Source organism: Antechinus flavipes, chromosome 4 (assembly GCF_016432865.1).
Source record: "Antechinus flavipes isolate AdamAnt ecotype Samford, QLD, Australia chromosome 4, AdamAnt_v2, whole genome shotgun sequence".
Classification (NCBI taxonomy): Eukaryota; Metazoa; Chordata; class Mammalia; order Dasyuromorphia; family Dasyuridae; genus Antechinus; species Antechinus flavipes.
The window spans coordinates 286,872,506-286,884,508 of NC_067401.1; the positions used below are offsets into that span (position 1 = coordinate 286,872,506).

At 36.6% G+C, this 12,003-nt stretch overlaps 1 protein-coding gene across 4 annotated transcripts in view; it reads left to right on the forward strand.

The window, feature by feature from the left end:
• The window catches only part of LOC127562071 (coiled-coil domain-containing protein 162-like), a 103,295-nt gene that overhangs the window by 6,673 nt on the left and 84,619 nt on the right, over window positions 1-12,003 (forward strand). For all 4 annotated transcript variants that reach the window (XM_051997507.1, XM_051997509.1, XM_051997508.1 and 1 more), the window contains exons 4-5: window positions 149-198; window positions 3,135-3,311. In XM_051997507.1, coding sequence (XP_051853467.1) covers window positions 149-198; window positions 3,135-3,311 — 227 coding nt within the window. The remainder of the gene's footprint in view (window positions 1-148; window positions 199-3,134; window positions 3,312-12,003) is intronic.

The following is a 12,003-nucleotide window of genomic DNA, read 5'->3' on the forward strand; positions in this document are numbered from 1 at the left end:
TTGGGTGATTATCAACCTTCTTGCCTTGGGAAAGAGGAATTCATCATTTAAAATTTTTAAATTTTTAAATCTGTGTATGAACATAGACAGTTGCAGGTGACAAGTATTGTTGACTATCTAATACAGGAAATATTTTCTTTTATCACAGGATGAAATTGGGAAAATCAAGCGGGAAGTGATTATAGAGTACTGTCAGAAGTAAGTGCCCTATTTGGAAGTAAGTTTCACATTGATTTGGCCCTGTGAAATTTGATAGAAGGCAATACATAAAATTTCAGTAAGTTCTGTGCTGTATTTGCAACTCATAGCATTGAAGTACAAGCAGAAATATTCTGGCAAATATTTAACATCCAGCTCTCCAAAAAAATGTACACAGGACATACCTTTAATTCAATCTGCAAAATGAACTTTTTCTCCATCACTTCCTAAGTCTAGACAATCAATAAAACAATAACCCAAGCCATGATTTGTAGCATTTGCCAATTTCTGAAGTGTGAATGCTCACAATGAAAATTTAAATAATTTTCCCTAAAATTCCATCTCACTTCTGGAGGTAGTCCTAAAATTTAGGAATTTATATTTAACTAGACTCCTGTGTGATGAGACCAGAAGAGCAATTCTTAGTTCGAAATACGCACATGAAATATTCACAATGTCTTTCTCTTTGCCAAAAGGTATTTTTATTTAAGGCGAAGTGAAGAGGTAAAATGGGCACCAGGAATGGTAATGTAATAGATTTGGAAGAGCAATAGATTTGAGAGAGCACAATTGTGAAGAATATTATAAAAAACAGAATAATGGAGATTTGGTTATAGATCATTTAATCTGAAGAAATCAAATCAAACATGTGTCATAGCTTACAAAGGGATCAGGAAAGCAGAGGCAGGATCTCTGCATTGTAGGGCAGGAACCAGGGAGGAGTTTGTGTAGCTTAGAGGGAGGGATCAAGGAAAAGCCTAGTGAATCCACCTGTTTAAAGATATGCTAATCAAGAACTCAAAAATTGTTTAAGATGCTTGGAGTTTGGAGGGATAGACAATGGAGGCTGATAAAGTCTTGTTTCAAAGTCTAAATTGATGTGTATTCTTCCCTTCCTACCCTAAAATTCCAGTTCTGAAAATAGTAATTAACAAAATGCACCTTCTTGGCCATCACTTTCTAGATATTTTGTCTTTCACTATTAGAATGTAAGGTCTTTAAGGTTAGGGATCATCTTGTTTCTTGTATGTATATCCCCAGTGCTTAGAATTTTGGGGTACTACTTCATCACCTTTTTACCTTTAGATTAATATAGAAAGACACTTTGATTATGTGGAGGGGGAGGGGAAGATAGCAATCATCAGTCTTCAGACTTTTTTTCATTAATTGCAAATAAAATACTATTTTCCCAAATAGCACAACATTCATCATCGGATTCTGTAAAGCACACAGAAAGCACTTAATTCATGTTATCCCATACATTCTGGCCCATGCATCTAGTTAAATTAATTGCTTGAATGGTTCCTGCTAAAAATCTGAGGTTCATTTGGCCTTTAACATCTTTTAACATCTCTGCTCATCCTCTTCCTCTGAAAACTATTAGATCAAAACAAACAATTGAGGTGTACCTTTTTTCCATTGAGAGATCTTCAAAACATGGAAAGTGGATGCCATCAAATTTTCTAGGGTAGCCTACAGAATGTATTTTGATATAGGATTTCTCCTTATTTAATTTAATTTAATTTTAAAAAATATCTATATTTTAATTTTTATTATTTTTAAAAAATTTTTGTCTAGGCAGTTGTGGTCAAATGACCTGCTAGGGTCACACAGAGGGAAATGATAAGTGTTTGAGGTCAAATTTGAACTCAGGTCCTCTTGACTTCAGGGCTGGTATTTACCATCCAGCTGCCCCACTTATTTAATTTTAGATCTCAGTTTAAATCTTAACTAAACTTAATATGGGCCAAGCCCATTTTCTCTTCTTCCTTCTTTCATTACAGAGGATTGATCTTGAGTCTGTATTTGTGTGTATGTGTGAGTGTATCCCTTTAGCATTCTAAATGCTGATGCTTTGATGTGCAATATATATATGTGTGTGTGTGTGTGTGTATACACACACACACACACACACACACACACACACACATATGTCCTTTTATCCTTCCAAGAGTTGATGCTTTGAGGTGTAGACATATATATATATATATATATATATATTATGTAATATATCCCTTAAGCCTTCTAAGTATTGATAGTTTTGAGATACATACACACACATACACACACACACACACACATATATATATATGCACACACACATATCTCTTTAATCTTCTAAGTGTTGGTACTTTGACACGTATCACATACACGCCCATATGTATATATGGGCGTGTATGTATAGATATGTATATATGCACATATATGTATGTTCTAGGCAGCTAGTTGGAGCAGTGAGTAGAGGATGGGGTTTAGACCGGAGTCAGGAAGTCTCATCTTCCTGAATTAAAATCTGACTTTAGACACTCCGTTGTGTGACTGTGGGCAAATGACAGCCCAGTTTGCTTCAGTTTTCTCATCTATAAAATGAACTGGAAAAGGAAATGATGAACCACTGCTGTATCTTTACCAAGAAAGTCACAAACAGGATCACAAAGAGCTGGAAACCTAAAAAGTGACAGAACAACTACAATGTATGTGTATGTGTGTGTCTTTTTAGCCTTCTATGTATTGATAGTTTTATGTGTATGTATATAGCTATATCTACATATAGATAAACATCTTCATATCCCTTTCGCCTCCTAAGTATTCATGCTTTGTGGAACCTTAGAATTCCACTGTTTTGGAAACTGCCTGTAGCAAGAGGTGGGTCAAGAGGGGTCACTAGGTCACTTTGTGATTTTTGACAGTAGAAGCTCCATCACTGAGGGAAAAGCACAGCCTTTCTTGAATTGTAGTTTGGTTATACCTCATGGCACTTGAGAAATCAGTCTGGTGTGGTAGGAGATTTGACTTTGACATTCAGAGGAACCCAATATCTATGGGCAAGTACTTAACCTCTGTGGGCCTCAGATACCCTCTGCAGTCCTTCTAACTCATCTAGATCCTTGACCCTCTTAACAGACAGGACCTCTTCTTTTGAACTTTCTCTGCAGGCTGAATCATCGCATGTCCCAGTACTCTCTTCGGGGGCAGATCATTGCCTATTGCAACAGCCTGAGAGCTCTGTTGGAGGACTTCCCTACCATCAGAAATACCTTCTTTATGATTGGGCAACCTCAAGAAAGAAAGAGAAAGAAGGATTCCAAGGAAAGTGTCCAGGCTAACCCCCGGTGGGTAATTTCTTTCTAGTCCAGTTTCTCTGTCTTTATGCATGGGATGCATCTTGGAATTTGTCCTGAAAGACCTCCTTCTTGGACCCATTCATCATGGCAGTTAGAGTCTATTTATTGATGGTCTTTTTGCATAATCAGATCATCAGGGACTTTCCTTCTCCATCTCTGTCCAACGTTGATCTGCTGGTGGTGACTTAAGACAATTTCTGGTTGTTTGGTTGATGGTTGGTCCAGAAAGACCTGTGTAAGATGGAGCTTCAAAGGCACAAAGGAGCTCTTTAGTTCCAGGCCCTGAAGGCTTTCTTCATCTGAGGGTATTTTTGTTGCTTTTCTTAATGCACACAGTTTCCTTTTCCCTGTGATGAGCCAAGAGATTTTCAACAATGGACAGTTTTATTAAAATCAGCAAGTCAAATGCACAGATTTGTCACTCAGTAATAACAATAGCTGACATTTACTCAGCACTTCAGGGTTTTCAGAGCACTCTGTAGATATTCTCTTATCTGTTCCTCCCAGCTGTCTTGTAGAAAGAGTACAGTTTGATGTGAAGACCACCCTAGAATTCCTTAAAATACTTAGGAAAAAAAGGGGAAATGAGGGGGATGGGGAAGGGAACTAATACTGAGAAATGGTAATACTATCCTGGGAAGTAGCATGTTATAATGGATTGAGAGATGGGCTAAGTATGGGGAAGCCATGGGTTCAGCCTCTGCTGGTCTTTTGTTCCCCTCTTTAACTCTCACTGCCCTTAGTTTCTAAGTGCTTTTGCTAACTAATATTCTGAGATGCTACTTCTTACTAGAATTAAATTGAAGGTTTAAACTTTTCCTTCTCCCTTCTCCAAAAGATGACTATCCTGGTAATTAACAGAAGTTTCCTTAATACAAGTTCCCTACAACTATGAAATAACAGGTCTGGACAAAAAAAAGGAGGAGGAGGAAGAGGAGGAGGAGGAGGAGGAAGAGGAAGAAGAGGAGGAGGAGGAAAAAGAGGAGAAGGAGGAGGAATGAACATCCTAGTAACCTAAAGTGGTCCTTAGATTATTGATAGTTCCATGTTTTCTAAAGAGTTCATTATGCATATTCTGAGTTGTGTGAAAGGACAGGTATTATCTACTGTTGAATGACAGAGTAGACAGCATTGGACTTTTCTGTGTTCAAATCTAGCCTCAGACATTTACTAATTGTGTGGCTTTAGGTAAGGTCACATAACTACTTTGTGTCCCAGTTTCTCATCTATCAAGTGAAGATAATAAAAGCATCTACCTCCTAACGTAATTTGAAGGTCAAAAAGATATATTTGTAAAATGCTTTGCAAGTCTTGGAGTGCTATATAAATGCTGGTTGTTATTATTATTATTATTCCCATTTTCTGATGGCAGAAAATGAGTCACAATGGGAATAAATTACTTATTCAGACTGTATAGCAAACTAGTGGCAGAGCAAGATTGCAACTTTTGATCTCCTTTCCTAGACATTCCAGACTTGGCTGTCCCATGATTCATTGAAAAGGATGGAGAGTAAAGAGTTCAGGGACAGCCTGGCATAGTTAGAACAAGATCCCTGGGTCTATTTTTTCTTAGCAATTATCAGTTGTGGGCAGTTCATCTAACCTCTCTGAACCTCAGACAGCTATAAAATGGGTATGAAAAAATTTAATGCTCCTTACCTCACAGAGTTGATGTAAGGAGAGCACTGTGTGGAAGTGCTATATAAATGTGAATTATTATTCCTGAATAAGTAGTACAGCAGAGTGGATAGGGTGTAGGGTTTAGAATTTTAAAAACTTGGATTAGAGTTCTACCTCATACACATAATGGGTGGGTGAACATGTGCAAAACATTTCACCTCTGTACTATACCAGGCAGCCAGGTGGCTCGGTCATTAGAATACAGGGCCTAGAGTCAGGAAGAAATGAGTTCAAATAGAACTAGGCACTTACTCTCTGTATGACCCTGAGTAAGTCACTTAACCCTATTTGCCTCATTTTCCTCATCTGTAAAATGAGCTGGAGAAGAAAATGGCAAACCACTCCAGTATCTTTGCCAAGAAAACCCCAAGTGGGGTCACACAGAGTCAGAAACGACTGGATGACTGAACAACAAAGACATACAATATCCCAGATAATTCTACAGGGCTCTCGGAGGAAGGAGTTTCCCTCCTAGGAGTTCCCCACCCTGATTATATCCCACTTCTGAAAGCCTTACCATGAAAATTATTATCACTGTTATCCTCATTCTCATCTTCTGTGCTATGGAATCTGCATAGAAATCTTTGATCAGGCAATAAATTGATATTCTCTTATTGTTTCTTGATGTTTGATGAACTATCTGAGGAGGTAGTAAAGTGATTGCTTTTTATAAGTAAATAAAAGCCTTCAAGGGATGTCAGTCAGGAAATACTATTGTACCATAAAAATAATGAAAGAAACAGTTTCTGAGAAAACAGGGAAGACTTATATGAACTGATGCAAAGTGAAATGAGCAGAAATGAGAGATCAATTTATATAATAATAAAAATGTTATAAGAGCAGACAACTTCAAAAGAGTTAATTCTGATCAGTGCAATGATAAGTTATAATTCCAGAGAGCATTGAGGAAGAATGTTACCGGCTTCCTAGTGGAGAAGTGATGTGCTTAAGGAATAGAAAAAGACTTACATTTGTTAGCAGGGCCATTTATAAATTTGTTTTGTGTGACCATACACATATTTTATAGAAGAATTCTGTCTTCTTTTTTTTCACTGGGAGAAGAGGTGGGAGGAATACAAATAAATGTTTTTATTTGGAAAAAAATGTTTAAGAAATTAAGATTATAAAATAATAACCAAAAAACTATTGGGATTTAAAGTCATTTTCTATAAGTTCTCTGAAAACATCTTTAATACAATGCTAGTGGCACACAGATCAATAGAGATGATATGTGTCTCTTCTTGATTCCACACAAATCATTCAGTTTATCAACATGAATTTACTAATACTGGAAGGACCAGACTTGTTAACACAAAAATTTGCTAGATTTTCCTATCTAGTATTTATTATGTGCTCAGCCCTGCGGAATACAACAAAAATGAATGAAACAAACCCTGTATATGAGGAGCTTATACTCTAACAGGAGATAAATATATATATATATTTCTAAGTATGGGAGATGACCAATATAAAGGCACAAAGATGGAAGGTGGAGTGTCTTGTATGAGGGTCAGGCCAGATTGGCTATATCAGAGACAATGGGAAAGGGGAAGGGGAGGAAATATTGGTAGTGGTGGGATGAGAGTAATGCTCAATGAGACAGGAAAAATAAATTAGGTACAGATTGCTTTTTAAAATTGCTTAAAATTGCTTAGAAGCTTAAAATAGGTGTTTGTATTTGACCCTGGGAGCCACTGGAGTTGATTAAATAGTAGAGTGACATGATCAGATCTCCACTTAGGAGAAATCATACTGGCAATAATAACTCCCCAGAAAGAAAACTTTATTTTTTTCATAATAAATCTAAGATCTTAAATAACCAGGTCTGCAAAGAATCATGTATATATATATATATATGTATATATACATATATATATATAGAATTATATATTATATTATATATATATATATATATATATATATATATATATTATATAATGGGTATCATTAGCTGTGGGCCATTTCTGATACCATGGAGTTGTGAATTATTCTAACCTTTAAAAGGTTGACATGTAGAACTGATAACTTCTAGATAACTTCCTCAAACTGCCTTCATTGTACAATTCTTGGCTATTATAGGGACTATACCTCATGTGGAATGGAGGGGATGTGTGATAGGGACTAAAGTGGATCCCTTGTCTCTGATAGAAGATCCTCTCCTGCTTCCAGTAACTCCATTAACTCTTTGTACTTTGTGGGGCAGTAAAGAAGAAGCTCCCAGCGCAGAGACCCACCTCTATCCATCTTGTGGGAAAAGCAACTCTAGAAATCTGACAGTCGAATAACTAATTTCAAAAAGCAGCTGCATGGATGCCTCAGCGGAGCCTAGATTGCTCTCTCAGGTTCCCCCAGAGCTATGGATATTTAGTAAATTGTGATATATGCTGCCAAAATTCTTGGCTGCTTGACTGGGCAGCAGGCGTCACAGCTGGCCCCTCCAAAGTAGACAAAAATCCAGAATGAGGTTGGGGTGAAAAGATGTAAACTAAACTGGCAAAAAAGCAAATGGTACCACTTGGAACTATGTCCTCTGTACAGGGAGCATTTGTGCTTCTCATTCCTGACATTAACCAGAAGCTTATTTCATCCACTGTTTAGAAAAGTTAGGAGAGTACAGATGTCATTCTCTCATCCTGTAGCCTGGCTGTAGTCAGATATTTGTTCTTCCAAAGGGATATATTTCCGCTTTTTTGGACATTCAGTTTATTTCTCTTGGGTTCTATCCATGTTATAATTGAACCCAACACACAAAGAACTCAGCGCTAGCCTGAGAACAAAACTAGATGAAACTAGCTTAGATCTGCTGTAGGATAGGAATAGCGGGACTCTGTGACAACTAAGAAGAGAAACTGAAAACTCCATAGAATGGCAAAGTTGAGGACTACTTGATGAAACCTCTAGCAAAATGGATGCTGTTCAGAAGTTGTCCTATTTCCAGAGCTTCCTAGTTGTGAACAAAGAGGAAACATGATTGGGTTGGCATTTAGGGACATTCAGGAGGCTGATAGTCATACATATTATTAATATTCTATTAATTATTAACAATATTATAAAATCTTATATTGTCTACTAATAACCAGTGGTTTTATTAATCAATAGATATTGTTATTGATTAATAACATCATTGATATGTTAATGCTTGAATAAACTAGTATACAACTAGCTATTAAGGTGCAGTACATAGTCCTTGCTGGTAGGAAATGAAATGAAAGCTGACCCAGCCTGTTCCACGAAAAGCTATTGTGCAGGCGTTAAAAATAAAAGAGAAGTGAATGTCACAGGGCTTCCCGGTATCACTCACTTCTGCTAAATAAACTTCCAATATGACTTCTGGATAAACTTGTTTGCTTCCCAGAGTAGCCACGCCCTAGATGTAGGAAGGTCTTGGATCAGTTTCTTATAGTGTTGTTCTCTCCTTCTTGTCAGACTTCCTCATCTTAGTAATACAGAGGTGTCGGATATAATAAGAGACTTACTGACAGAATTGTCTTTCCTCCTGATTGATGGGAATAGGAGATTTAGTAACAAAGATTCCTGTATTTGGAACAAACCTGTTTCCCTGCATTTCTTTGTGCAGGGGAAAAAGAGGAAGGTGTTTGAATGACAGAGCTTATAAATTTCACTTAACAACACATCTTTATTGATTTTTTAACTCTTATTCTTCCCAATATATCCCTCCCTTCCATCAGGAAAACAATATAACAACAATAAGGAAAGCAATAATAATAACAACAGAGAGAGCTTTAAGTCTTTCACAACAGTTACAGATATCTTGTTTTATCCTTTCAACAACTTTGAGGGATAGGTGCTAGTATTAGCCCCATTTTATAAATAAAGCAAATGGAGCAGCCAAAGGTTAAGGACTTGATTAGGGTTTGCCCAGCTAGTAAAGTGTCATAAAGGTGAAATTCAAATATGGGGCTGCCATTTAGCTACCTTTTATTAAATGCAACTCTGTCTTAGACCCTACTGCCTAATGGCCAATTATGTTCTATTTCCCTCTTATCTCCAGGTACCTTTATCTCTGGTACCTTTAAGGGAGATTAGGAAGGGGAGGGTATCTGAAGGCCAAAATAGTGTTACATAAAGAATTTTTTAAAAAAATTCCTCAAAATCAACCCATATATTTAAAAAGTCTGACAATGTATGTTATGTACTATAACTATAGACCCCACCCTTGCAATAAAGGGGATGGAGGTACCTCCTTATATTGCTTTTGGAGCCAAGCTTCATCTTTGTAATTTTACATCATTCAGTTTGGATTGTTTTAGTCTTGTTTCTATACACACACACACACACGCACGCACACACACATATATATATATGCAATATATTATTTTCCTGACTCAGATTTTTGTTTTTCTGACTTAGATTACTTGGTTAATTCCACTTCTAATAATAATAATCGAGTCTAAGCACTTTAAACATTATTTTGAACAGTATCATAATTTTGAACAATAATTATTTGAAGCAGCATGGGGTCCTGGAAAGAGTCCTGCATCTGGATTCTGGGGTCCTGGATACATGGCCTAGATATGCCACTGACTACCTTTGAATGGGTACCTTAGCCCCTCTATGCCTTGGTTGCCTCATCTATAAAGTGGCATCTGAGGTTTCTTCTACTTGTAAATTTATAATCTTCTCTTTTTGGATCATATTTGGTATTTACATCTTTCACTCCTCAGCTAATAATAATAATAATAGCATTCATTTAAATGGGGATAGAACTGGATCTGAGATTTCCTAGTTTGAGTTTCCTAGTTGCTCCTCTTGGGGCAATTCCTTTCACCAAATAGACACATTCTCTGTAATTTGCAATCTAAGAAATTGCCCAGGACATTGAAAAGTTAAGTGGCTTGCATTTTGATCACCCAGCCAGTGCATAAGGAGAAGTAGGTCTTGAATCTAGGTTTTTTTTCCCTCCAAAGCTGGTTCTTTCTATCCACTCTCTTAGTTAAAATGTTAGTTTAGTTTTTTTTTAACTAAAATGAGTAGTCAAAATACTATTATTATTTATCTTTGTTAGTAACAGAAGCAGTTCATCCATATTGTTTCCAAAAGTTCCTTGAGAACAGACCCTCTAGTTCCCTGGTCTACTGCTTATATATTTTTGCATGGTTCTTTCCAGTTATGATACCTAATCTTAAGATCTTCTCTGTATAGTATCATTCTCAACCTCATAATCACTTCTTCAATTCTTATAATACCCTTCCCACTAGCCCATGCCCACTTCATATTCTGCTGCCTTGATGAGTGACCCCTTTTCTCATTTCCAACCCCTTAGGTGGTGGAAACTGAGGTCTTTGTACTATTTCTGTGGCTATTGTGCCTACTCAGAAAGTGCTAAGGTGTGTGGGGTTCAACATTTCATATAACTTAATGAGCTCCATGAATTGGTTCTCTGAGGGACTGCCTTGAATCCACTGAAATGAGATTCTAGTGGAAACTCTATGGCCCCTTTTGCTGAAGTTTTTTCAGCTCCAAGGAGCTGAAAGGTCTGCGTGCTTCATTCAGGCTCTGTGCTATTTCCAACATTGCTGGAGTTATAAATCTAAATGGATCTTCTACCAATTAGCAGGCAGTTGGATTATTTATAACTCTGGGGAATGTGGGAGAATGGCCAGTGGAAATCTCCTATCTTACTCTGGAGTGTAAGAGAAAGGCAACAAAATGGTTAAGTGGCTGTGACTAAACCTACTACTACCACTATTACTCTTATTACTCCTCCTCCTCGTCTTTCTACTGCTACTGCTCTTGCTACTACTATACCCTCCTAGCGCTTCAAAACTACAAGAAATGCAATAAACACAATAATCATTAAGAGTTTAAAACACAAACACCACATACAGAAGACAGACTTTGAGCAGATAAAAAAAAAGTTCAAATGTTGATATAACTATGGAGGATTGATTAAAATAAAAAACAGGTAGGAAGATAGACTAAGACCCAGTGATTTGTGTCTGCTCTGGAGGAACAAAAAACATGAGGAACAGATTGAGCCTGGACTTTTCCAGAAAACCTAAAATAGCTTTAAAATAAAATAAAATAAAATAAAAAGTATTATGACAATATTTGATAGAGGAGAAAAGTGAACTTTGTAATCAGGACCATGACTCTTTTTTTTTTTTTTTGTATTATGCATTGATTTATTCTGATTAGGTGAATTTCCAAAACAAAACTTACCTAAATTGTATAAGTTAAAGAAAGTCAGTTTCAATGCTACAGCTAAACTACTAAATGAGGAACTATTGAATAACTCTTTACTTCATACCTGTTAACAGTATCCAAAGTTACAGTCTATGTATAGAAAACACTTTGATTACAGAAGCAATACATCTCATTCCACTGGTAACCATGTACTAGAAAAATCTTGTTAGTACAATGTAGAAATAATGTGGGAAAACAAATTATCATATATACTCTTTTGGAAGGACTGGAGAAAATGTCTAGACTTCCCTATTTTTGGTCACATGGCCCAAAAATCCTCTCCCTTTATTTCTTCCTGCAATTCTATTTGATCGTGTAACCAAACTTTGTTTTGGAATTATTTTCTTCTTTTGGTTTATGTTTTAGGAGTCTCTGCCTTGATAATAATTCTTTATTGTTGTGTTTTAATTTTTTTTTACTCTTTTAAAATAATTATAACTTTTTATTGACAGAGCCCATGCCTGGGTAATTTTTTACAACATTATTCCTTGCACTCATTCTGTTCTGATTTTTTCCCCTCTCTCCCTCCACCCCCTCCCCCAGATGGCAAGCAGTCCTACACATGTTAAATATGTCACAGTATATCCTAGATACAATATATGTGTGCACAATCGAACAGTTCTTTTGTTGCACAGGGAGAATTGGATTCAGAAGGTAAAAATAACCTGGGAAGAAAAACAAAAATGCAAGTAGTCCACATTAATTCCCCAGTGTTCCTTCTCTGGGTGTAGTTAATTCTGTCCATCATTGATCAATTGGAACTGAATTAGATCTTCTCTTTGTCGAAGAAATC